The 27656-nt window shown below is 43.9% G+C and overlaps 1 protein-coding gene and 1 pseudogene across 2 annotated transcripts in view; both read left to right on the top strand.

The window, feature by feature from the left end:
• Positions 1-27253, top strand: part of Il1rl2 (interleukin 1 receptor like 2) — a 44793-nt gene extending 17540 nt beyond the window's left edge. For both annotated transcript variants that reach the window (XM_021169276.2, XM_021169282.2), the window contains exons 5-11: positions 2493-2655; positions 4866-4937; positions 9905-10034; positions 10760-10896; positions 15796-15939; positions 22877-23038; positions 24748-27253. In XM_021169276.2, coding sequence (XP_021024935.1) covers positions 2493-2655; positions 4866-4937; positions 9905-10034; positions 10760-10896; positions 15796-15939; positions 22877-23038; positions 24748-25166 — 1227 coding nt within the window. In that variant the 3' untranslated portion in view covers positions 25167-27253. The remainder of the gene's footprint in view (positions 1-2492; positions 2656-4865; positions 4938-9904; positions 10035-10759; positions 10897-15795; positions 15940-22876; positions 23039-24747) is intronic.
• On the top strand, positions 12039-13496 carry LOC110307208 (annotated as a pseudogene).
• Positions 27254-27656: the final 403 nt, after the last annotated feature.

Genomic DNA, 27656 nt, shown 5'->3' on the forward strand with positions numbered 1-27656 from the left:
AAAAAAAAAAAAAACAAAAAAGAAAGAAAGAAAGGAAGAAAGAAAGAAAGGAAGGAAGGAAGAAAGAAAAACAGACTACAGACCAACTAGCCAGGCAGTCTCACTGTGGAGTGAGCGCTGCAAAGGAAGGGACAGGTTTGAGCAAGAGTCCGGAAGCGGGTGTGCGAGGAGAAGGCGGTGGCTTGATACGGTGAGTTACTGGTGAGGAAGGTGAATTGAAGGCGGCTCACTTGGCAAGATGTTTGTCTTGGAAACATGAGGACCTTGATTGCTCCCCATAAACACATTTTAAAAAGCTGGGTGTGGTGGTGCACAGGGGACTGGCAGATCCTTAGGACTTGTTGGCCAACCAGTTCTGACAAGTCAGTGCTGTCTCAAAATAAAAAGTGGAAAGAGACAGAGGAAAACACCTCATGTCTATGTCTAGTTTACACACAACACCACATACACCACACACACACACATAGACACACATACCCAACACACATAGACACACATACACACACACACACACACACACAAATACATCACCACACACAGACACACACAGACATACATACAGATGTACTCACACATACACACATACAACACAAACACACATACACACACAACACATACACAGACACACATACATATCACACACATACATATACACTCACACATATACAAATATACACTCACACACACACAGCCACACTCACACAGCCACACAACACAAACATACAGACACACATATAACACAGATACACACACACACACACACACACACACAGGAATGGCATGTGAGTCTCTTCTCAGACACACAAATACGAGCCTTTCGTTTTCTGTGGTTGCTGTAATGACAAGAGAGAAAGGCATTCTACAGATTGGTAGCTGCTGGAGCCCTGAAGAAGTTCTATGAGGTTTTCTCATTATAGACTGATGTACGTGCGTTCTTTTCTCTCATTCAGGCCTCCAATTAGTTGGTATACACTGGATTCTATAAAGCAAACTCTCATCCATGGAGAGTTGAGTCTCTTGTGTGGTTTAAACAGTCATTATCCAACTCACTGGGGCTTGCAATCCTGACAAAGGCGCTTGGCATCATGGGGTAGGAGTCCACTGGAGGAGGTGGGCCTTGAGGTGGAGAATACTCTTCATCTGCAGCCTTCCTCCATGAAATCTTTGCAGTTCTTCTCAACTCCCATTAGACTTAGTGTTTGTATCACCCATTTTAGTGTGTGTCCTTACCAAGTCTTCTTGAGGTAGATATAAATAGAAATAAACAGATCTCTTCCTTCCTTCCTTCCTTCCTTCCTTCCTTCCTTCCTTCCTTCCTTCCTTCCTTCCTTCCTTCCTTCTTTCCTTCCTTCCTTCCTTTCTTTCTTTCTTTCTCTCTCTCTCTCTATGTGAGAGATCTATCTATCTATCTATCTTATCTCTCTGTGTGAGAGAGAGAGAGTGAGAGAGAGACAGAGAGAGAGAGAGAGTGAGAGACACACACACACACACACAGAGAGAGAGAGAGAGAGACTAAGTGATGAGCATCTACCCTCCCTTTCTCTCTCTATGTTGATTGTCAGCTTGAATTGATTGAGAAGTGCCAAAGAATTTAAAGAGCAACTCTAGGTGTGTCTGTCAGGGTATTTCCAGTGAAGCCTAATAAGAGGAAAATACCTGCCCTGCATGTGGGTGGCACCATCCCATAGTCTGTGCGCCAGATGAAACAAATAGGCAAAAGAGAAAGCGGATTACTGCTGTCATTCTTTCTAATCCTGGCCTCCATGGTATGTTCTCCTGTGTCCCACCCCATACTTCTCATGACGGACAAGAACTTCTGAGGTCACAAGAACATTAAATCTCGTCTTCTTTAAGTTGTTCATGTCAAGTCTTTTGTTAAAGTGACAAATCGCTACTAGCACAGTAACCTCCATCTTTTTGTCCATTAACCTCACTATCCTATTATCTGTCCATCCATCCATCCATCCATCCATCCATCCATCCATCCATCCATCCATGCATCTATCATCTACTCTCTCTCTCTCTCTCATCTATTACCTATCTGTCATTCTATGTCTGTATATCATTTATCTAATCTATCTATCATCTCTGTCTGTCTGTCTGTCTGTCTGTCTGTCTGTCTGTCTGTTTATCTATATTATGCATTGCCTTCTGGCTAGATGGTTAATATCTAAGATTTAGGTTGTAAGTGACTATGTAGATATTGGGCAGTGGTTCTTCAATCTTCCTGAGGCTATGACCCTTTAATATAGTTCCTCATGTTGTGATAACCTCCACCTATACAATCAGTTTGTGCTCCTCCACAACTATAATTTTGCTACTGTTATAGATTATATGAAATGTAAATATCTGACATGTGACCACGAAGGGGCTGCAACCCACAGGTTGAGGAACAGTGATATAGACACGTTTCCCCACAGTTCATAGGTTAATGCTGACAGAGAGACTAGAATTTGCCAGCACTCATTCCTTTCTTGTGTGTGTGCCTGTAGGGTTGTGAAGAGATTAAAGCGGGGGAAAAATACAGCCCTTCAGGAGCAAAGCTTCTTGTGAACAACGTTGCTGTGGAGGACAGCGGGAGCTATGCGTGCTCAGCCAGACTGACTCACTTGGGGAGACACTTCACCATTAGAAACTACATTGCTGTGAACACCAGTAAGGTTTTGTTTTTTTTTTTTTGTTTTCAAGTATGGTTGCTTTGTTCTCAGCTTTATGGGAGTCAGATGGCTTCCTGTTCAGGCTTTGGAGATTGGATATTGATTGTACAGAGCCCCCCAGCCATGCTGGTGATAGATCAGGGGGCCAGAGAGTGAGGTCAATGGGCACAACCAGCTAGGCACAAACAGCTCACTTTTCTCTCCTTTCAAAACACAATATTGAAAACTCTTGGCTGGAGAACATTGAAAGAGATCATGTAAAAGGGGGGACTTCCTGGGTGCCTACCAAAGTGTCAGCATCCAACACAAGGTAGGCAGTATTAATTCTACCTTCATTTCCCATCATCTCTGCTGTTTGAGTGTTGTGCTGGGCCTGTCTAAGGTTGGTCTTGCTGCAGCTTCAGACTCTTTGGCATTCAGTATCTCTGGGTAGGGTTCTTAGATAACCTACCATTTGTACTGTGTCAGGCCAGTCCTTTTGGAAGCAACCATGCCATTGTCCTGTCACCAACACCCACTGTCTTTGAACGCACAATGATCTGCAGACTGTAAAGTAGTGTCTGAGATGATCAGCGTGGGCAGATTCTTGTACAGTCAGGAAGGAGCAACTTTAGATTAGAACCATCTACAGGACAAGAACTGTGGCTTTTCCTTCTTTCCTACACACTAAATGAAGACTTCACCTCTCTTATTTGATGGTTCTTCTGCTTGGGCCTTCATGCTGTTGCTGCACCTAAGGGAATACAGCTTTCTTTTCCTTTCAGATTTATTTTTATTTTATACGTGTCAGTGTTTGCCTGCATATATGTCTGTGTATCACTTGCATGCCTTGTGACCAAGGAAGCCAGAGGAGGGCATCAGATACCCTGGAACTGGAGGACAGGTGGTTGTGAGCCACTATGTGGGTGCTGGGAACTGAACCCAGGGCCTATCAGTAAGTGGCTTAACTTCTTACCATCTTAACTATCTCTCCAGCCACAACATAGCTTCTTCTCCTTTTCTCCTCCTCCTCCTCCTCCTCCTCCTCCTTCTTCTTCTTCTTTCTTTAATGGAGTTGCACCCTTGGGCAGCAGGAAGCTATCACGGGAGCAGATAGGTAGCCCAAGAGATTCAAAGAATGGCTAAGATGTTTACAGACAGAAGACAGAAAGCTGTGGAGGCCTCAGAACAAGAGGAATCATGCTGTGTCTGAGGGATGGAAGACAGACAGGCTGGGCTGGGTTGGTGAGATCATGGTAGGTAATGAGGTTAGAGACTCAGTCAGGAGTGAGGGATGGGTAGAGTTTGAAATACAAACAGGGCAGTGAGGAGTTTACTCTCAGAACAATGGCAAGCAGCCAGTGGGTTTGATGGCATGAGAGCAGCCTGGTGTGCTTTTAATGTCTGAAGCAGCTGGCTGTCCCCCAGGGAGAACATCAGGACAGTGGTTAGGGAGAAGGTGCAAACATACAGGTGAGACATCATGCAGGCACAGGCACATGATATCATGAATGATGGAGTGATGCAGATACTGACAAAAGCATCTCCCAAGGGGAAGCATACACCTTTTAGAGTTACTTCAGTAGAAGAGACGAGGTCATGGGTTCTAGGCGTTTGGGCATATGCTACTGGGTGGAAAGTGACATTAGGCAATGCAACAAGACAGCTCAAGGGGAAAATAGGTGTTGGAGAGATTTGGTCTTCAGCAAGTTGAGCATGAGGCATGCAAAAGAAGTAGAGTAGGCTGTCACCTCTCATGGTCTGGAATTCAGATAGAGTTCTGGAGTTAAGACTTTCTGAGGACTGTCTTCTAGAAGGCAATTCAAGCTGTGAGCAGCTCAGGTGGCCTTAAAGGAGTTGAGACCAGAAAACAGATGGTTCAGAAGTGAAGGCAGAGGAGACAACTGTGAAGCATTGGAAGATTAAGTTGTTAGGCTGTGTGGTGAAGTTCAGTAGGATGATGAGAGAGTGATTGACTGGAATGGTCTCCTGGTTTCATGTGTGTGTGTGATCTAATAGGTGGTGATCTTTGGCTACCCGGCTTTACTCATGAATAGTAAACTGAAGAGCTTTATAGAAAGTGGCGATATTTTGGGTATCCTGATGTCACACTCTTGACTTTTGACGTTTCTTGACTAATGTTTTGGAAGGTCTTTTCTTCCTGTCATTACATTAGTGTATGATTTCTGTGGTTCTAACTCAATCCTTGTGGGTGTGATTTCTTATCAGAGGAAGTTGAGTATGGAAGAAGGATCCCTAACATCACGTATCCAAAAAACAACTCCATTGAAGTTCCACTTGGTAAGTGAAACTGTCGGAGCTGTCCAGTTACCATAGATAGGTAAAGCTTGCTGCACCTTCAATGGATGCATTAAAAGATCAAGGTAGAGACAACCCCCCCCCCATGTCCAATTTCCAACTCTGGATGTGCCTGAGCTCACCAGGAGAGTCTCACTGACTTCTGTGAATACAAAGGCAATGAAAACAGGCAGGATTACTGAAGTATAAAACTCCAGCTACTAAGTAATCTAGATCAGGAATTCTGGGTTACATTATCTCATACTGGAAAATACATCCAAGCAGTCAGACAAATAACTGTATTACAGCCTTCATTTACACAGTAAGAGATCAAACGTGCAATGCTTCAGAACAGATACTCCCAAATTTTTGATATAGCGATAGCTCCAATAAATAAACATAGTGAGAGCACTTTCTGGAAAGAGGGCAATTAAACCAAGTCTTCATTGAAAGAGAACTCCTCAGACTCAGTCAATACCATACTTCAGTTAGCACTGTATTGGTACAATAGCATGCTTTTTAAGAGACATATAAAAGTTCATGATCCAAAAGATTAAAAATAACAACACTGGAAAGGTATAATTTACAAAAATTATCATAAAAAAATTAGTTTGGGTGTTTCAACCTCATAATAACCTTTCAACCCCCCAAATAGTAAATAACAAATTGAGTCACTTTGTTCTAATTAAAACTTCAATGCCTTTCAAAACACTTTGTTGTTGTTGATACTGATGGTTGGATCATACACACTGGACAAACAATCTACCACTGGGTTTTATCCCGAGTCTTTTTACTTCTTTATTTTGAGACTAAATTTAACTCATTTCCTATTCTAGGCAGGCCTTGAATTTCTCATTTTCTTGCCTCAGCTTCCCAAGTTACTGCTCTACCAGGCCTAGAAAAATAGCATTTTGAAGAAACCGTGTATCGAATACATAAAGCTAAAGGCCCTAGAAATACAAGAATAAGACAACGTGGCAGAAGGTTCTGTCCTTTCAGGTAACAGTAGCTTGTTTGAAATTGACACAAAGCCAGCCAGTACAGCATGATTTAGGTACTCCATAGCATAAACACACAAGCACATAGAAACACCATGTTGTACTGTTTAAAAATATACCATTCCTGTTTATTTGAATTTGAATTTAAATAATTGAAAAGGAAGAGAAGTTAAACAAGCACATTTTCTAATTATTAGCTTTCTTGGTTACAAGTTACGTCATAGAGTCCGTCACAAAATAGTGACAGCGAGACATTGTCTATCAAATGTGGCGTGTGGCCAGTGCTGCTTCCAAAAGACATTGGAGTTTTTAAATACCATTATAACTAAGGGCAGAAATAATAAAAACACTTCCGTCTTTCTAAACAGCAACTAAGTAACAAAGATGAAAGTGGAAACAATGTATTTACCTCTCCTGCTAAGAGTGGTAAGAACAAGGTCTTAGAGCTGGTTCAGGGGGAAGGCCTGTGGCTGTGGTGGGAAGGACAGAAACCCCCAGGGAACTCAAGCACCAAATAGTAGACTTAGAAACATGAACGTCAGCAAAACAGACAGTGTTAAGGGTATACAAATCTGCTTGAAAGACCCAGGCTGGACTGTTTGAGATGCTCTGTAAAATGGTTGGAGAGCTCTGAAGACCCTAAGGACACACTGATGTACTGATTCCTTGGCATGTGGATACCCACAGACTTCACAGACACCTACAAAGACTAGCTATTAATAATTTAATTGGCTTTGTTTCCCAGCAGGGGTTACAGCAGTGGTTCTCAACCTGTGGGTCGCGACTCCATTGTGGGGGTCACATATCAGATATTTACATTTACAATCCATAAGAGTAGGAAAAGTCACAGTTATGAAGTAGCAATAAAAATTTAAAAAGTAATTTTATGGTTGGGTCCAATGCAACATGAGGAACTCTGTTAATGGGTCTCAGGGTTAGGAAGGGTGAGAACCACTGGGTTAGAGAGAGAGAGAGAGAGATCTGTAGGCCAAATGCAGAGTAAGCATAAGTCCAGAGTCATGGTCACTAGAAACCATGAAAAAAAGCAGGATGTGGTGGCACATGCTGCTAGGAAAGGCACAACATGGATATCCCTGGGGCTTACTGGTCAACCAGCCTAGCTTATTTGGTAACTTCAAGGCTAATGAGAAACTTAGACTCAAAAAAAAAAAATTACATGGGCAGTTTCTGAGGGATGACACCAGAGGTTCATATCTGGCCTTCACATGCAATACACACATACACATGCATACATATCCGCCACACATGCAAACTTCTTGAAACTCATACCTATACCCAAGCATACATACACATACACACAGATGCACACAAGAGAGTCAGGGAACCTGGACTCTTTAAGGAGGATAAACATAATCATGTTGAAGGATCTTTTATCTATGTCACTGTTGTAAGAAAACTATCTAAAATGCCACAATAACGTATTGTTTTTCTTTAAGACTATTCTGATACAATAAAATGTTTAGAGCTGGTTTTACACGGTTGAATCACTAATATAATATTTTGACATTACATGTTTTGTAAATGACTCTGCCAGGCTTGTTTCCTTGGGGACACAGGTACTATAGAGGATTACATGTTGGCAAACATTTGTCCTGTTGGGGACTCTCCTTCTTCTCTGAGGCACCAAAACCACTTTTCCCAAGAATATTGGTATAGCTGTGTTGATATCAAGGCAGCTGTTAAAGCAAAAGCTTTATTATAGGTCAGTAGAGGTGTAATAACAAAATTTCATCTTTGGATATGTAAATACTTAATAAAACATGTCTTTAAAAAACTTGTACACACAGAGGAACACTGTTCATAGGCAAGTATTGACCTTTCTATAGGTTTATCAATAGATTAAAAAAAAATCAGATTACTGTGTTCTTTTCCATAGCTTTCTAACATTTTTTTTGGCTTTATAAGAATCAGTGAATTTTAAATGATTAAAAACTAGGTTGGAAGACTAATGATTTCAAGATTTATTAGGAGGCTAAAAATTTTATACATTCTATATAATAATTGAAGAGAAAGATCAGAGGTGGACTCACACACACACCAGACTTCTGGATCCTTGATAAAGACTACAGAGAAGTAGATAAGTCATAATCTTGAAAAGGAGAGAGAGACTTATACGTAGTCTAGGCTGGCCTTGAACTCCTGATCTTCTTCTCTCCATCTCCCTAAGTACTAGGATTATAGATGTGTGCTACCATACTGGACTGGGAAATTAAAATTGCTTAAATAAATAGTACTTGCCTATTAGATGTAATATAGAACACAATGAAACCCGACCTCTCTATCACATAATATAAAAATAATTCTGGGTGGATTGTAGACCTGAGTATGGTATTCAGAACAATGTATCTCTAGGAAAACAATTTCATGACTTTAAAGTAGTAAAGAATATTTTAAAAATTGGGACGTACCAAACCCTTGTTGTAAAGAAAACATATTTAAACAGGATGCTGTTAAAAATAAAACTCTGATTATTGAAATACAGTGGTAAAAGTATAAAAACAAAACCTTTGGATCAGAATAAAATGCTTATAATATCTGAACCCAACCTCTTCACATTTATAAAGGAAACAGGACCTAGTAGAGGAGGGAAAGTAAGCTGTGTTCAGTCACACGGCCAATAAAATACACGATGGCTGTTTGCTCATGAGCCGTGTAGAGAAATACAAATCAAGTTTAGGGCTTGAACATCTATAATAGGATGGTCTGGGCATTACTACTATTGAGTATCTAAGCAACATTACACTGTTCACGTGGGAGTCTGGGCTGCTACAGCCCTCGAGGAGACAGTCCATCACTATCTTGTGAAGTTGACTATTGTATGTAGCCAACACAATGCTGGGGAAGCTATGGGTACCTATCAGGTATATGGATTATAAGTATGTGTATACATATGTATATATATACATGCAATGTGTTCATGTGGGCCTCAGGAAACATACACAAGAGAGTTCTGAGAAGTCTCTCATCAAGTATTAAATATTAGAAATACATGCAATGTAAATGAATAGGTCTTAATTTTAGAAGAAATAAAGAGCTGTCATATATTACACTATGAAACAGCAAAGATGAGCCTCCGAAGGTAAATGTTAAGCAACAAGAGCTAGAATCTGTGGATAAATATGTAAGCAGTGCAAAATAAAGGAAGGAAAGGAGTGTGGGAAACTCCAGAATTCTCAAAATATTCTGTTTTCTTCGTGGAGGAGACTGTCTGGGTGTTTACTTTATTGTAACCCACAGATATTTAGCTATACTCCATGGTTCTTATTAAACATGTTATACATTAGAATAAATTGTAAACTACCACAGAGGTGAAAGAACTCTTGAAAGATGAAGTGGGCCTTAATAGACTGAATGATAAAGAGTTATCATATATCATATAATATATATGTATGTGGACATAGGATAAGGGACAGAGGAAAATGGAGGCAGTAGCCACATCTGTGAATGTGAGAATATCATTGGATTTGAGATTATGTCCCACATCTCCCTCCAAAGTATGTATCACCTAGAGGAAGTCACTCTGTCTGTCTGTCTGAACCTGAGTTTCTCATCTAACACACAAGGACCGCCTTCCAGTCTTCTGCTTTGCTCGATTCTTTCAAAGATTTGCACCACTGACCTAGAGGGACATGAGCAGGAAGCACTCTGTAGATTGTAAAGCACTTCACTGCTGTCTCTGGGTGTTGATGAAGTACAGTTTGCATCTCATGCTGTGGGAGACTCTCCTCAGAGGTGTGGCTACTGGGCAGTGCATGCAGAGCCCTTCACAGCACAAAGGCTTCTCCTCGTTCCTCCTGGCTTTTATACAGAAGGAGACGGAGGCACATTGACATCAACCTGGGGGTGCTTCTGGCAATTAAGGTATGGCTGGCTAACTCGATGTCGACAAGTCCGACAACTTGAGAAATCAGTAGCATTTCCAGTCAGTGTTTGTAAACTTGATTGCTCCAGGCTCCACCCTCATCGTGAACTGCAATATAACAGACACGAAGGAGAATACAAACCTGAGGTGCTGGAGAGTCAACAACACCCTGGTGGATGACTACTACAAAGACTCCAAACGCATCCAGGAAGGAATCGAGTAGGTGTTAAGAGTCGCTCCATCCATACGAATATGCCGGTACCACTGTTTGTGATGGACAGCTCCACTCGAGTTTGCATTTCCCCTCTTGTCTTTTAATGATTAGTACACACTGTGTGTAGCCAGGCATCTTGTTCAGGCAAATGCAAGGTGTTTATGTTTCTGACTGAATCAATGTCAATGCCACTTGAACTGTAGCTTAGAGAAACAGCGTATGTATGTCACTCAAATCCAGCCTGTCCCATTCAGTGACCCTGTGACTTGCTGGCCTTTAGTGTGAAAGTAGCAATGTGAAAATCACTGCAGGGTTTCTTATGGGAGACTGTGCACAGTCCAAGGTACTCAAGCCCAACTTACAGTGCTATGATTATGTGATATAAATGAAATCAGAAGTAGTGCTCAGGGTGAGGCTTGCTGTGTGGATACATTGGGATATAGTCTGGGGAACAGAAGATGCCCATTAGAGCTACACATGATGCTGTAGTTAGCAGAACCACACTTTCTCATGACTGTCCAGGAGAAAATGCAAATTTACACCTACAGAATCTCTATACATCGAGTCACTCTCATATGTATTCTTAGAGTAAAATAATGGCCAGAGAGTTCTCTAGGGAAAAACAAACAAACAAACAAACAAACAAACAAACATATTATTTATAGAAGATAAGCTATACCTTATGTTGGGTAATGGGTCCTGTGTTAATGGCTGACTCTTCCTTCCCTAGAACCAATGTGTCCTTGAGGGATCAAATTCGGTACACAGTGAACATAACATTCTTAAAAGTGAAAATAGAGGACTACGGCCGTCCTTTCACGTGTCACGCTGGAGTGTCTGCAGCCTACATCATTCTGATACACCCAGGTAATACCCAGCATGTTACCTGCTGCTCAGAGCATTGAAAACCACGGCCAGGGAAGGCTTACTAACGAGAAGTGATGTCATATGTTCAGTCGGAGGCAACAGGGGGCACCAATTAGAGAACTCAGGCACACCATTTCGTTAAGTACGGTGCTGTGTCTGATAGCTGTCTTGGGATAAAGCTGTGACTCTATCAAAGTGTGTTTTGGGCTGAGTCATCTTCATAGACATTGAGGGTTTTGTTTTGTTTTCACTGAAATTCCAGAAAAATGTTCATGGTTTCTCCCTCACTTTCATGACCTTGGGCTAGGCTCATTCTGTCTCTAGTTACATCAGTTTGAGTGGGCATACAGTATGGCTTCCTTGTCTTGATCTCTTGGGGCCTTTTGTGGCTGGGTTGGGTGGGAAGAGCATTGGACTCTTCTGTATGCACTGCTTGTCCTGGCTTTTCAAGATATTCCTTCCTCAGGTTTTCACTGACAAGCACACCTTTATCTGCTATGTCCTCACCCCTGGCAATTTTCTTCTCTCCGTGGCTTCCACTATCACCCCAAGGTAGATGCAAAAACATTCTCCTATCTAGCTGTGCTCTCTCTTTCTTCATGGCAACTTCATGGTCTTACCCACTCTCTACTAGTCTACAGAATCAATGACAAAGATGAAGAATATATTTAACCTCCTAAACTTGGTTTTCTTACCTTTTAAAAATATACCCCATATTTCCCAGGTACTATAGGATCAGTACTATCTGGTGTCATCTCAATCCTCTTATTATCTTTTGACAATGGCTTAACAACTTGTCTTATCTTCCTCAGGCCTGCCTGCTACATCTGCCCCACTTTCCCATTCTACTATCTGTATAGATGGTGGGGTTGCTTCCAACCTAGGGTTTAATCATTGATGTTCCTGTGTTTAAGCGCTGGCTTCAGCACCAGGGGGCTGTGGACTTTCTATACTATTGTTGGGAAAATGTTTTGAGAACAAGTTGGAATTTTCTTTTTTATTGTCAAACACAATATACACACAAAATGCACATAACAGTTACACTGCAGATGAGATTCAAATGAGACTACACCGAAGTCTCTGACACAGCAGAGAGGGAGGGTGAAGGCCCAAGCTCTCAGCAGGACAAGGTTTTATAGGAAATGGCAAGTAAGCAAGGGGGTTTCAAGTCTGGCACACATCTGTTTTCGGGCTATTATGGAATTTTGTTGCCCTTTAAAATAATTGGCTGGTGCTGGGAGCCAAACCATAAATTTTGTGTGTGTGTGTGTGTGTGTGTGTGTGTGTGTGTTTTGAGACAGGATTTCTCTGTTCTGCTTTTCTCCTGATTGGTGGTTGTTAAGAAGTGAAGTTTCAGGGGAAGGCTTGTAACCTGGAAACAGGTTTGTTGGGGAATAACCTGGAAACTAGTGCTAGAGAGTTCAACCTTAGGTCAGGTAGGTTCTCTAAGATGGAGTCTGAACCCAAGATCCGGTCTCTCATTACCTAGTCTCAAGGTGGCCAAGACAGACTCTTTTCAGGCTAAGTACCTGGAAGCACCTTGCTTGGAAGAATTTTGAGGCCAAGTTCAGGCTCAGAGGGGCTAACGTTACCAATTAACAAGTTAACACCTCACTAGAGCTGTCAGTGGTGCGACAGGGGAAAAGAGCACTTTTAAAAAAATAATATAAGTAGGCAGCTTTATTGTGAAGCTGTTCTCAGGTAGACAAGTTTACTGTCCTCAAGGACTGAGGCCAGGGAAGTCATGATGGGAGAGGAAAGTGGGAAACCTACTCTGAGAGAAGAGGAGAGAGAGAGAAGGAGAGAAAGAAGGAGACACACACACACACACAGAGACAGAGAGAGACAGAGAGAGAGAGAGACAGACAGAGACAGAGAGAGCAATTTGTTTATTTTATATGTATGAGTACAGTGCCACTATCTTCAGACACACCAGAAGAGTCCAGTGCCCAGTGTTACTGGTATTGTAAGAACAAGCCACGCCCAAAGTTGTAGGGTTTTTTGTTTGTTTGTTTGGTTGTTTTTTTTTTCCCCACGGTGTCCCTGATGCTAAGATCTGCATCTTTGATTTGGGCCAGAAAGAAGCAAAAGTTGATGAATTCCCACTTTGTGGCTACATGGTGTCAGATGGTTCTGAACATCTCTCTTCTGAAGCACTGGAGGCTGCCCCTATTTGTGCCAACAGATACATGGGAAAGAGTTGTGGCAAGGATGTCTTTCATATCTGAGTAAGGCTCCGTCCTGTGCATATCATCTGCAACAACAAGACGTTGTCCTGCGCTGGGGCTGACAGGCTCCAGACAGGTCTATGTGGTGCCGTTGGGAAGCCCCCCAGAGCACAGTGGCCAGGGTTCACATTGGCCAGGTCATCATGTCTATCCACACCAAGCCTCAGAATAAGGAACATGTGACTGGGGAACATGTGTAGAGCCAAGCTCAAGTTCCCTGGCCTCCAGAAGATCCACATCGGCTTCACGACGTTTAACGCAGATGAATCTGAACACATGGTTGTGGGGAAGCAGCTCATTCCCGATGGCTGTGGTGTCAAATATATCCCCAATCGTGGTCCCCTGGACAAAGAGAGAGCTCTGCATTTCTGAAGGCTTTCACAGTGCTGTCTTAAACCCTACCAAATCTTGTTCAGTAATAAATCTCATATCCAGGCAACAACAGCAAGGAGAAGAAAAACCAAGCTAACACCTGCCAGTCATGGGGGAGGAGGAGGGACTCTTCACTCCTTTGTTTGGACCCTACTTAGGAAACTCTTGGTTGCTCCGGGTGCTCGTTCTACAGCCTCACATGGTAGCTTTTCTGTGGTTGGTCAAGCACACCTTGTTTTGTTTGCCTTGATTTCTTAGAAACCTCACCCTCTTAAGTCTAAACTTTTTGGTTTACTTATTGGTGACTTCTTCATTTGACTTCCTCATTTTTTTTGTTTCTGAAGTTATCTGCAGATTTGACTCTTAAACCTGCTTCATCCTGAGCAGGATGACTAGAAGGTTGTCTGGACGGGCTGTCTCTTTCTGGGAAAGTCTTTTTTTTTCTCCCCTTCTGTGTCTTTTAATCATCATCTATCCTCTGCTTTCGAGTCTGAAGGCTCCTGATGATGGTTCCATGAACTCAGACTCACAAATGCCATTCTATTTATGGCTTTATTTTATTTGTAAGCATGTTTTGCTTGCACATATATACATGTACCATGTGAGTGCCCAATGCCCATGGAAATCAGAAGAGAGCATCAGATCTCTTGGAAATGGAGTTACGAGAAGTTATGGCTTGAACCCAGGTCCTTTGGAAGAACAGCCAGTACTCTTAACCTCTGAGCTATCCTTTGAACTCATTCAAATCCTATTCTTAATAAGGGTATCTGGTATACCAGCAGCGAGCTGTACATTTATTTCCACTTCAAAGTCTCTACTCATTTGAGCTTCTTCACTAATAAGACAATTCTACTGTCATCATCTTTGAGCACATTCACAGAGCCAAACATGTCCACACTACTCAGTGCAAGGAACAGTCAGACCACACTGCGGCTGCCAAGGGCTCTTTGAGTCTCATTAAGTACTGTGGGCTTAGTCATGGAATAGTCATATCACAGTTTATAATTTTAAGATCGCTATCAGGGGCTTAGACTCTTCCAGGTTAGATCCTCCCAAAGGGAGAGATGGTGTTGCTCACACAACTCTGATAGGAGCTGGCAAAAAGCAGAAGATAGACACAGGGGAGATGCCATTTCATAGTTGGAAGGCAGATGACAAAGGTTATAAAGATGGGACAGGGTCAGATTGGGTAACAGCCTGCAGATCAGTGTCCACTGGCTACAGAGGGACTTGCTCAATGGATTGATTTGGGGTGGGGGTTGGTACCAAGTGTGTTTTCAGTCTCTGTTCTCTATCAAGCTGTTATATCTAAAGAAATGATACGATATGCAGGAAGTCTTAGGCCTTCAGATGTTTACTGTATGTGTGGCCTGAGAAGGATTTGATAAGCTATTTCTTGAAGATTTTATAAAGCAGAAGTGCTTGTTCTGGGAGACTCAAACACTTCTCCCCCATCCCACCAGACCCACGAGCCCCCTTTCAGGGTGAGTGGACAACCTGAACGGGCTGATGAAGGAAGTGGTTGATGCGGTGGGTTCCCTTTTTCTCTTCCCTCATTCCTGGGCACCCTCCTCTGGCAGCACCCTTTTGGGTTGTGGCAAGGTAGGGCGCTGCTTGGTTCCTCTTCTTGGCGTTCAAGAGTTGTTCTGGAAGCAACCAGGACTTCCCTTTTGGAGTAACTGATTCTTCCCCTAGCTGTCTGCTCCCTTGCCTGTCATCAGAACTGTATTCTGCTCTTAGCAGAGCAGGCATTGAGTACCATATCAGGAACTCTCAGACAGATACTGGCCCTGGCTTCAAGGAGCCCTGGGAAGGGTCGGATGAGGACTGTCTCACCATGGTCTTGTGGAGCCAGCACAGCCCATGTTTGGGCAAAGGGCCAATGGCTTTTATCAGTTTTAACAGGAGTCCCTCTGCTCAGCTCCGAGGGTCTTAAGAAGCAGTATGGTGGGATTGAAACCCAGATTCCCCAGGGGAAGCCATGGGGGACATTTCAGACCCAGTCAGATTGTACCTCATGAAGGTACCTGGATCCACATGCTCTGAGACAGTTTCCTTGCAGCCGGAGTCCTTTTGTTCTGGCATGAATACCTAAGGCTCCCTGGCTTTTAAGGAGTCCATTTCTTCCCAACCTTCTCAGTGGAAATTAAACTAACCAAGTTGTGTACTCACAAGGAAACTTAGAGATGTGTGTTCAAGCAGTAGCCTCACGTTTCCCACCTGACTTTGACTAAGAGCCACGTGTAAGCGTGGAGGTCAAACTAACCTTCGGCCACTGACTTTTCCCTGTCATTTGCAGTTCCAGACTTCAGGGCTTACCTCTTAGGAGGGCTTATGGCGTTCCTACTTCTGGTTGTGTCTGTTCTGTTCATCTACAACAGCTTTAAGATCGACATCATGCTGTGGTACAGAAGCGCCTTCCACACTGCCCAGGCTCCAGATGGTAAGTGTGTGGTGGTCTTTGGGGGCAAAGCCCTCAAAATTGCTGTCCACCCACCCAAGTACCTCTTAAGTGTTCTTCTCCTATTGTTATAGTGGGTAATCTGTTCTCCTGGCTGGAGAATTTAGTGTTCAGTGTCTCAGGAGGACTTCATGTGCTTCAGAGAAATGATCTGTCTGTGATTACCAGCCTCCTTTGCCAATAAGCTGGAACACAGGTAGTGACCAGGAAATAGCCACTAGGCAGCAGCAGAGGCTAGTGGTGGGCCATCCTGCATTAGAAGGCAGTGGGCCATCCTGCACTAGAAGGCAATGGGCCAGCTGCTCTAGGAGGCAGTAGGCCAACCTGATTTAGGAGGCAATGGGCCAACCTGCTCTAGGAGGTAGTGGGCCATCCTGCTCTAGGAAGCAGTATGAGAAAGATATTTTCTGGGTCTGTGAAGCAAAGAGATTTCTGCTAGAGGAGATGTGCATATATTACCCCTCTCTCCCCCCAATTTAAAGCTCAGCAGGTCATAGAGTGATGCTCTCCTCTCTGTAAACCCTACACTTGGTACCTGAGGTAATGTATGTCTCTGGCTTCCAAAAGAGACCTACCTGGATTTACTCAGAGCTCTCCACTGGGTGGCTGGGTGAGATATTATCTTCTTTCTCTGAGCTACAAGGAAGGTCATAAAGAGGGAGAGGAAGGCAGGGGGAGAGGGAGGGAATGAGGTACAAGAGGAACAAAGGAAAAGGAAGAGACCTGCTTCTCTCAGTACTTAGCAGGAGCCTGAGGCAGGGGTCCTTTTTCACTGATCTGAAGGCCAAAGCTCTGCTCAGTGCCTTCACTGGTGTCTCTGTCCTGCCACCATTTTTTTTTCTTTTCACACAGAAATGCCTTCCTGTGTTACAGAGCCAACATTTCTCTCCATTTAGGTTGTAATACAATGTAATTTAAACAAACAAACAAACAAACAAACAAACAAAAAGTTTCAGAATGAATTTGATCTAGTAAGGCCCTATGGAAATCAAAACAAACAGACAAAACACCATTCAGTCTGCTTTGCTGTCCCTTATTTGCCTATAAAAACAAATAAAAAGACAAAAGAAATCCACACAGCTGGCGTGCTCTGGGATGAGTAAATGCATGCCTTCTTAGGTCAAACATTTTTCTTGGACAGGAGCAAGAGAATGAGGAAACTCAGGGTCCAAACATTCAGAGTAGCAGATCTAAAAAAGGAAAGACAAAAAAAGAAAAAAAAGCTGTTTGTTCTAAGCAGCTGTTTGTGTACAAAAGTCGCCACACAGATTATTGTGTACAAGTTGTTGATAAAACACAGATGCTGTGATTCAAATGCTGTATTGAGCTAAATGTCAGAATTCAACAATTGGTAACCCAGATGCTGGGGTGTAGCCCAATGTTGATGGCTGAATGAAAAGGAAGAAATAACTAGAAAAGGACTTGACTATTCCTCCAGGTGGTGGAGGAGAGAGTCTATTGTAGATAAAAGAGGAGCATAGCCTGGGGTGGGGGGCAGGGACATCCGGGGGAGTACAAAGCCTTGTGAGGAGAGGGGAGAGCAGCTGGTAACCAACCTGGGCCAAGAAAGTAGACAAAGGGACCAGGTCACCCAGAGGGAGCTGGAGGAAGGTCAGTTAGTTTATCCTCTTGGAGAGTTCAGGGTAGGGGCAGGGTATGCCAGTCCAGTCTGGAGGATCCTGTAACAGGTAGGGACTGAGGAATGCAGGGAGAACTTGGCAGCCAGCACCTCAGCCCTTTGTCCTGGGTTTGAGATTTAACAGTGGTGAGATGTAGCCTTGGTCCTTGCCTGGCCAGGCCAACACAATCTGAGGTGCTTGCCTGTCTCCCTGGCTGTCCCTTTGTGAAGAGGCCACAGCACCCATTTCTTCTGGAGTAGATAGGAGTGGTCTGCCTTCTATTTCCACTGACTAAGAGAATGTGACGTGACGTTCTTTCATGTGGTGTTTCTGGAAGCTCCAGCCTCTCTGGCCCCTTCGTGTTCACATCTCTGACTCACTGTAACTCCCAGAAGAGTGAGTATAGCCTTGCCTTAGTTATTTATGGTGTGCACATAGTATGATAAAGCTGCCTGGCAGAGAAGTTGAGTTTGTCAGCAAGAGACGGAAGGAGGAGTGACTCACTCACCCCTGTGGAACCGGGGAGCCCAACAGATGACACATCAGGACCCACTCCTCCCAGCTCAGCCCAGCCAGGGGTGGTGGCTTTGGAGATTGGAGCTGACAACAAGCCAGGAAGCCTCATGATTTTCTTTGCTCTTATTTTTTAATTCTGGAAAGTGTGTGCTTCAATCTTCCCACCTCTCCACCTACCCAACCATCGTTAACTTTGGATAATGTCAAAGAACTTTGAATAATGTCTCTAAAATGATCTAGTGATGAGCCCCTGAGGTTGATCATGAATTCTGCTGACAGCCTGAATTCTCTTGGGAGAATATTCTGGAACATATACAATATAGTGAATATGGATGTGGAAGAGAGAGAGAGACATTATGTCTTGCCAAAGTTCACTCTAACCTGGTTGGTCCAGCCTTGCCACACAAAGTGACCCACGAGTTACAGTATGGCAGCCATTCACAAGCCTGCTTGAAGTCAGGGAGTCCTGTGTTTCTATGCTGCCCCAGGTGATGTCAGAACTGGCATGTTAGATGTACCCCAGTATCTGCAAGACTTGAATGAAAGAGTGGTCAGCAACAGGTTGACTGAGAAATATGTGCACTGCTATCTTTATTCCATTCAGACTTCTGTGCAGCGTGCAATGGACTAGAACAGTTAGAGCTAACCCAGCAGGTGTACCAGGCAACAAAAGATAAGTGAACAAACTAAGCAAAATTCAGAGTTGGTGAGAGGTCTTGGTCTCTAATGGTAAAATTGCTTTCCCAACTAAAGCCACGTCAGTTAACTCTGGCTTTCCCCACACATGTTTCTGTGGTTTGTGAAATAACATAGATCATTCTGGGGGCTCATTTCCAAAGACAGTTTCCTGTGGAGAGTCCCATTTATGACAGTGTTGTAATGTAAGGAATCTGGTGGCCTTTCGCATTTCCAAAGTAAACGTGATCCTATGTGTTATGTGTGTTCACTTCAATGTTTTCTATGCATACTGGGGTGGACAGACAAGCCAGTCCTCAGGCAACTTGGCCAAAGGACCTTAGATAAAGTATCTTTTAAATTAAAATTTTATCTATCAACTGCTTGATTTGCTCTGGAATGTCACATCAAGAGAGAAGGGAACTGGGGAAACATTAGGCAATTTCTCATAAATATCAATCTATAAACATGATCTCCTTTAGGTTTTACAGACAGCAATAGAGGTGTGAACAGATGCTTTTAGTTGATGGGATGGTTCGGTAGCCTCGGAAAATTAAAAAAAAAAGTTTGGCCAGGCCAGAGATAAATTGCCACCTCTGCCTCTGAGAGATGTGGATTTTGGGAGCAGCCACCAGCACATCTGAGATTCCTCAGAACAGCCAGTAGGGATTCTCTAAGTTCTGGGAGGTAACCAATTCATCATCTGTGCTGCCTGTCACTGTTTCCTCCACTGCTGCTCCTTTAACTTCATGGTGCACAGCAGCCTTTTAGTGTGTGTGTGTGTGTGTGTGTGTGTGTGTGTGTGTGTGTGTGTGTGTGTGTGTNTGTGTGTGTGTGTGTGTGTGTGTGTGTGTGTGTGTGTGTGTGTGTGTGTGTGTGTTGTGGACTGGGTAGACATCTGAGGCCTCAATGGTTGACTACAGCTACCTTTGGCTGTTGTCCTCACTGCCTCTCCACAAGGGCATCTGTTGTCAGTGTCTCTGGGTGGAGGAGGTGGGACTTCCTGGAAGGATAATGTTGGCTTTCAGGAGATAGGTCAAAGCCTTGTTTTCTTTGTTTCCTCGATCTGGGTTTGACTTGGGTTTAGAAAACACTACACACCTTTGAGAAATGGTGCAGCCCCGTTATCTCAGCTTCCTTCCCAAAATCTTAGATTCAAGTGTATGTCTTGAGGTTTATCAGAAAGCGCCCCATGCTACTATCTGATCCTGTCCTTGGGGGCTAGAGAGATTAACAGCAGTAACTGCTTTTCCAGAGGATTCTGGTTGGATTCCCAGAACCTCCACTGCAGGGTAATTCTGGCCTCTTTGGTGACACGTCCACACCCATAAAATAGAATAATAATAATTGTTAAAAATTGGAGGGCTGTGTTAAGAGAGGCAAACGTGGATTCCAAATGTGTCTCTGATAGTGCTGCATCCCCAGTGCATGTGGAGAACAAGTCCTTTAATGACGCCTTTGCTCCAGATCTTAGTCTGAGGGTTGTGGCTCGGCTAGCTCAGTGGCCAAGTATACTCACAGCAGCTGGGGTTTAGCCTGCAGCATGGAAAGAAAACACTTAGAAGAAAAGATACAGTTCGGGGCCTTGTTTTGTTTTAAGTTTTCAGAAGACATGGGACTTTGTCCTACCACATCTCTCTCCATCTGTTCCAAGTATAGAAAGTGGAAGAGCAAGGGGAACCTGTGTCCTCAGATGCCTTGTTTTGAAAGAGGACTGGATTCTGTCAAAAAAAGAAAACATTTGGCAAATGTAATTTCTCTTGTTTTCTATTTAAGCAAAGCCAGTGGAGGGAGAGTGAGAGGCTAGGAGGGGAGAGAAGCCTGTGGTGGGTGGTGGCAGCTGTGCCTGGGGCTGGGGAGGGATAACATTGGGTGCTAACCTGGGAACTGCACTTCCCAAGGAGGATGCTCCCTGTTGTAAATAGGGCACCAGGCAGCCAAGGCTTTCTGAGGGTGTAAGTCTAAACACATCTAAATCTTTACATGAGAAGGCTCAATGCCTTCTTAAGCAGTCAAGGAATAAGAGCTTATGAGATCTCCACCCCTCTGTCTCCTTTTTCTTTCCTTTCACTCTCAAAAAAAACCCAAAAACCAAAACACCAAAAAAACCAACAGCAGCAACAACAACAACAAAAACAACAGCAACAACAAAAAATTCCAGAACTTTGGAAAGCCATCTATTTAGCATTAAATTTTATACTGGAAGAAGTCATTGAGGTTGGTTGTCTCCAAACACAAATCGATACCTCCTTAGTACGTACTCATGATCCTTAAGCTGATTGCTTGGGAGCCACACCCTCCTCTTCCCAAACCATGGATATTATTGTCAAGCTCGCTTAAGATGTCTGGTCAGTCAATAGCTGACTGTGAGCATCCACTCCTGTGTTTGCTAGGCCCCGGCATAGTCTCACAAGAGACAGCTATATCTGGGTCCTTTCAGCAAAATCTTGCTAGTGTATGCAAAATCTTGCTANNNNAGCGTTTAGAAGCTGATTATGGGATGGATCCCTGGATACGGCAGTCTCTAGATGGTCCATCCTTTCATCACAGCTCCAAACTTTGTCTCTGTAACTCCTTCCATGGGTGTTTTGTTCCCAATTCTAAGAAGGGGCACAGTGTCCACATTTTGGTCTTCATTCTTCTTGAGTTTCATGCATTTAGCAAATTGTATCTTATATCTTGGGTATCCTAAGTTTTGGGCTAATATCCACTTATCAGTGAATACATATTGTGTGAGTTCCTTTGTGATTGTGTTACCTCACTCAAGATGATGCCCTCCAGGTCCATCCATTTGGCTAGGAATTTCATAAATTCATTCTTTTTAATAGCTGAGTAGTACTCCATTGTGTAAATATGCTCACAGTCAGCTATTGGATGTATCACAGGGTTCCCAATGGAGAAGCTAGAGAAAGTACCCAAGGAGTTAAAGGGATCTGCAACCCTATAGGGGGAACAACATGATGAACTAACCAGTACCCCGGAGCTCTTGTCTCTAGCTGCATATGTATCGAAAGATGGCCTAGTCGGCCATCACTGGAAAGAGAGGCCCATTGGACTTGCAAACTTTATATGCCCCAATACAGGGGAATGCCAGGGCCAAAAGAATGGGAATGGGTGGGTAGGGAAGTGAGGGGTATGGGGGACTTTTGGGATAGTATTGGAAATGTAATTGAGGAAAATACGTAATAAAAAAATAATGTCTGGTCAGTACTGATGGGCTTCTCCCCAGGTGCCACTTAGCTCTATATCACCTTCCTTGCCTGACAGTGGGCAGAAACACCGGTGCCAGCTTCTCTCTCACATATAATGCTGGCTTCTCTCTCACATGTATGCCGACTTCTCTCTCCTGTGTATGCAGGCTTCTCTCTCACATCTGTAGTAATCTGTACTCTTAGATCTTCACTTTTTTTTCTGATCTCTCCCCACTCTTTCTCAGCCAAGAGTTGTTATGCACCTTCTATGAATACTGTTTGTGAAGAACTCCAGATGACGAGAAATCTTTGTGTGTTCCTTTGTGTGTGCTGCTGTCATCTTAAATGCTATCTACCATTTTATTTTGCATATGTGAGTGGTGTGCACAGTATGATGATGTGTCTTGTTCATCTTTACCCTGGTGTACATAGTAACGGCTCTCATTCCTGGTTGCCTGGGAAACACTGTCATCGATGGACACATTGACCTCATGTGCTGTACGTAGTGCTGGACTTCTCAATGATACGGACAGATTGGGAGTCATTAAAATAATGAAGTTTCTGGTATGCCAGATTAGGAGCGACGACTCACCCGGTTTTGCTTGGCATAGTTAGTACAGGTCTCAATTGCCTACATCTGCAATTAGTGAGACGCAGTGGGAGACTTAAGATTCAGCTAGGAATTGCAGAAATGGTGCCACCTGTTCAGTCTAGATTTTATTCCCCTGTGCTGAGTGAGGACGAGCCACATCTTTCACAGTTCGGCTGTGAGAACATAGAATGCCATGTCAGTCAGCAGGGCATGTGGAGGTCACTGGGCTGAGCCTGCAGTGCACATGGTAGTGACCCAGGGTCCACACTGTCTGCTCTAGGGCTCTGGTGGAGTCGTTTCTTGAGCGTGTCTCTTTTCCTTTTCAGATGAGAAGCTGTATGATGCCTATGTCTTATACCCCAAGTACCCGAGAGGAAGCCAGGGCCATGATGTAGACACACTGGTAATGAAGATCTTGCCTGAGGTGCTGGAGAAACAGTGTGGATATAAGTTATTTATATTTGGCAGGGATGAATTCCCTGGACAAGGTATGTTTTAAGTGAGCCTTTATAGAACAAATGGAAAAGGTAACAAGAAAACAAACAAAGAGGGCCAGGCCTGTAATCCCAGCACTGGAATGCTGAACCAGGATGAATGGTAATACAGGGCCAGTTGCAGTTGTATGTATAGACCCTATCTCATCAGATAATAACAACAAAAAAGGAAACCCTCTCCCCTCCTCTTCTCTCCACACCCCCAGTGACTTACTGCCTCCATTCAGGGTCCACATCCAGAAGTTTCTATTACCCCAAACAGTGCCACCAGCTGGGGGCCAGTGTTCAAAGAGCCCATGGGAGACATTGCAGGTGCAAATTCTGGCATCCTCTGTTTATTAAGCTGAACAGTTGTAGGTCTGTTTACTATGCTTGTAGCTTGGGAGGTTCATGAACAGCAGCATTTGCATGGGTGAGATAAGAATGGATGTTTTCCTGGCTTGAGAGACCTGTAAATGCCATCACAGGGCTGTCTTACACAAAGCCCCTCTTGCTCTTTGCTCTCGTCTTGGAAGGCCACACAGCAAAATAATTAGATACTAAAATAAACACCCCTTTATTCTCACTAGGAAAAGCAATTTTTAATATTGTTTGAAGGATATGTATTGGCTATCTCTAAATACTGGGCAGTTTATATAGTAGAATTACAAAACCAACCAACCAACCAAACAAACAAACAAAAACAAACAAACCCAAAACCAACCAAAAAGAAACTGTCCTTAGAAATGTCACCCTGCTCTTACCCGTCACAGGAGGCAATTGCCAGCCAGTTAGAACTGTGGGCTCCTCCTTCCTCTTCCTGAGAAACCATCACGGTGTGCTATTTGGCTTCAAAATTAATGATGCTAACCTGGAGCGTTTAACTAACTATATAAAGAACACGAAGCACAGTTCTTTGCTCTTTAAAAGTAGATTTTAAAATATGCTTATTATGTAGCTTGCCTGGGACTCAGCTACTCTAGGAATGTGGCATAATGAGATAGGCTTGGAGAAAGAGACATAACAATAAGTAACAAAACACAGGGTAACTGCCAAATGAAAGAAACAAGAGGTGACTGACTCTTGTGTTTTATAAAAAGATAAGGAGAGAAGGAATATGTTCGGTGGATGTGCAGTCAGGTGTGGGGGAAGAGGTGCCTCTGCGGGCCCATGCTGAGGCATCCCTTCCCCCCCCCCCCCCCCCCCCAGGGACCAGACACACGAAGGTATAGTATAGAATANCCCCCCCCCGAGGGACCAGACACACGAAGGTATAGTATAGAATAGAATTTATTCAGGGCATAGAGAGGAGAGTTGAGAGGGTAGTAGAGAACAGAGAAAGGCAGAGAGGGGGAGTAAAGAGCGGCCATGAGCACATGGGGAGAGAGGGGGAAGGGGTGAGAGGACAGAGTAGGAGCAAGAAGGCAAGAGAGAGTGGAGGGGGCAAGCAGCCCCTTCTATAGCGAGTCAGGCACCCCTGGCTGTTGCCAAGTAACTGTAGGGTGGAGCTTAGACAAAAAACCCCCTAACACCTGATGGCCTCTGGGGACCAGCCCTCAAACCCTGCGCAGACAGTGGAAGAGAATGCTTATCTCTCTGAGCATCAGTCCTGTCTATTGGAAAGTCCCTTTCCTTTACCTGGTGCCCTTGTCTCCCATTTCTGGTAGCAGGACAGCCCTGGTGTTTTCGTGCTGGGTCTTCTGAATCCTTCTTCTCCCTTCCAGCTGTGGCCAACGTCATTGATGAAAACATTAAGCTGTGTAGGAGGCTGATGGTCTTTGTCGCACCAGAGTCGTCTAGCTTCGGCTTTCTAAAGAACTTGTCAGAAGAACAAATTGCCGTCTACAATGCCCTCATCCAACACGGCATGAAGGTCATTCTGATCGAACTGGAGAAAGTCAAAGACTACAGCACCATGCCCGAGTCCATTCAGTATATCCGACAGAAGCACGGGGCCATCCAGTGGGATGGGGACTTCACAGAGCAGTCACAGTGTGCCAAGACCAAGTTCTGGAAGAAAGTGAGATACCATATGCCACCCAGGAGGTATCCGGCATCTTCCCCAGTCCAGCTTCTGGGACACATACCCTGCAATTGCAAGGCGGGCAAATGCAATGCTGCCACAGGGCTCATAACTCCCTGAGAGTGGTTAGTGTGTGTTGGCTCACACTACATCCTCTCTGAATTGTCTACTCATGTAGCTGGCTCTTTTGTGCTTGTGAGCGACTTTGTCCTTGCCCTTGTAGCTTTTTGTTTATTTGTATTGTTTGTTGGATGCTTTCAGTCATAGCTGATCCTTATTTCTCCTGTTTGCTTCATGGCTCCTGAAAACCCATATACTCCCCAAGCATGGGGTGGCTCTAACATTGGGCCTCTGTGTCAGCGGGACACTGAGGATGACAGATCAGGTGTCCAGGATGCTTGATCCTGGTTTGAGATGGGAGGCTGGGCAGTCTGAGGATACCAAGTAGATAGCCTTAGGGAAGACCAGCAAGGACAGTAGTACAATGTGTTTGTCCAGGGTCCACAAGATTCTAGTCCTCAGGCAGTGTAGACTGAATTTGAATCTCCTTCATTTAGATAACTAACCATTGTGAGAACAGGACGGAGGACTGGGAGTTCAGGGGGAGAAAGAGGTGACAGAAGATGGGAGTGTGTGTGTAAGAGGTTACAGTTACATGATCAATCCTCGGAAACCAGACTCAGGAAACCAGCATTAGGGTGCAGATCTGAGTTTATTGTGCAGCCCTTAAGCTTATATACAGCGTTCGAGCCAATCCCAAGCCCCTAAATCCTCGGCCAATCATATCTTGCCACATCATCACTATGCCCCAATGAAAGCCCTGCCTGATGAGGTAACTCAAAAGGAGTTGGGGTGGGAAGCATGTCACCTGTCAGGACTTCCGTGAAGATGGAGGAAGTAGCTACTAACCCACCTCAGTTTCTTTTTGTTGTCTCATGGTTGCACCAGAGCCATCTTAAAAATCTAGTGACATGTGCAGCAAATCATGGCTCTTCAAGGAGCTGCGGGAGCCTGTGGTGCCTCGCTCTCCATCCCACTTTTTCCTTCACAGGGTTGACTTCCACATCCCCAAACCATGGTATTAGCAGGATGCCCCTAGAAGCCGCTTAGATGTCGCCAGGACCAATGGTCTTCATTTCCCTCCTTCCCAGCCCCTGTGAATCAGACTATTCTAGGAAATTCAAATAAGAGACACCGTTCGTTCAGGGTTTCTCATTTTATGACTGGCTTCTTTCACACACCACGGATTTCTCAGGTTCATCCATAGATTAGCCTTTTGTTTTATTATTATCACTACTGTTTTTCTCTTCTTTTTCTTCCTCTTTAAATTTCTCTCCCTCCTCACGAGCATCCGGAGAGGAGCATAGACTCTCTGCATGCCTGCAGCGTGATGAGCTCACTGAGGGTCCCTTCAATCACAAGCTTGTACGTTTTGCTCTTCGGTTTCTCTTTGCACCATGGGAATTGTAACTCCTTACAGAGGATTTGAGGGTTCAGGTACAAAGGCGTCGCTGACTGGTTCCCTCTTCTGTCTTCCTCACCCTGTATGGGCTTTTGCTTCTGGTTGATTCCTGGAAATTGTCAGCAGTGATGGAGAAACCTAGGGACAAGGCTGACTAATGGAACTTGGCCTTTTTTCTTTGAAGCCCAGGACACAGTGCCTGCCTAGTGGGTCCTGGACACACCAGGTGGTTCCACTCTGCTCAGTGGTAACATGTTTTAGCTGAGTCATCAACATTGGGTCCTTTAGTGAGGAGGTGGGAGCATCTCTCCCCAGTTAGATTTGGACTCTTACTTCCCTGCTCAATTCCCTCTGAAAGATTTAGGAGGCTATGTCAGAAGCAGGGAGCCATCACCCTGTGCCTTCTCTATGAGGATCCTTGTCACACCTGTGATCACTAATTTTAGAAAATGTGTTTCCTTGTTCTGGCCACACTTATGGGGACATTAGCTGAGGCTGTTGTCAGAAAGGAAAGTTAACTCATTTGAAGTAAACATTTTCTGGAAATCTCTGACTTCTGTCAGGCCAATGGTGCTGAAAATTTTAAAACTGAATTCACGTTTTTTTTTGCCAGAAAGCTTTCCTCTTGCCAACATGTCTCACTTTTCCTTTTGCTTAAACTTATTGGAGATGTATTACGAATGCTAAGATGTGAGTGTGTTATATCAGTACATTGACATTTTAAATAAAGTATATTTTAATAAAACATGAAAGCTCTTTTGCTCAAAGGAATTGCCACCTCATGTGTTTGAACGCAGGCACGTGTTCTGGAGTTGAATACATTCCCGTTTGTAGGCGATTGCTTTGACAGGGGATTTGGGAAAATACAGACCCATACTTTAAGGCTAGACAAGGCGCAAGCTATAGCTGTGAATACTACTCTCTTCAACAGTGTCTCCACTTTGATAATTTGACAAAAGCCATGTCTTGTTTTGTTTTGTTTAGCACAACCTGCATGTGCATACCATCTTGACTATACTTTCAGGAGGTTGATGGGTTTCTTACAGTCTTTCATTGAGATTTATGACACGCCCATAGGATCCCCACCCCAACTCTCTTTTACTTTTGTATTTATAAAACACATAATGGCACGATTTTTTAATAGGAGT

Source organism: Mus caroli, chromosome 1, assembly GCF_900094665.2.
Source record: "Mus caroli chromosome 1, CAROLI_EIJ_v1.1, whole genome shotgun sequence".
NCBI classification, from domain to species: Eukaryota; Metazoa; Chordata; class Mammalia; order Rodentia; family Muridae; genus Mus; species Mus caroli.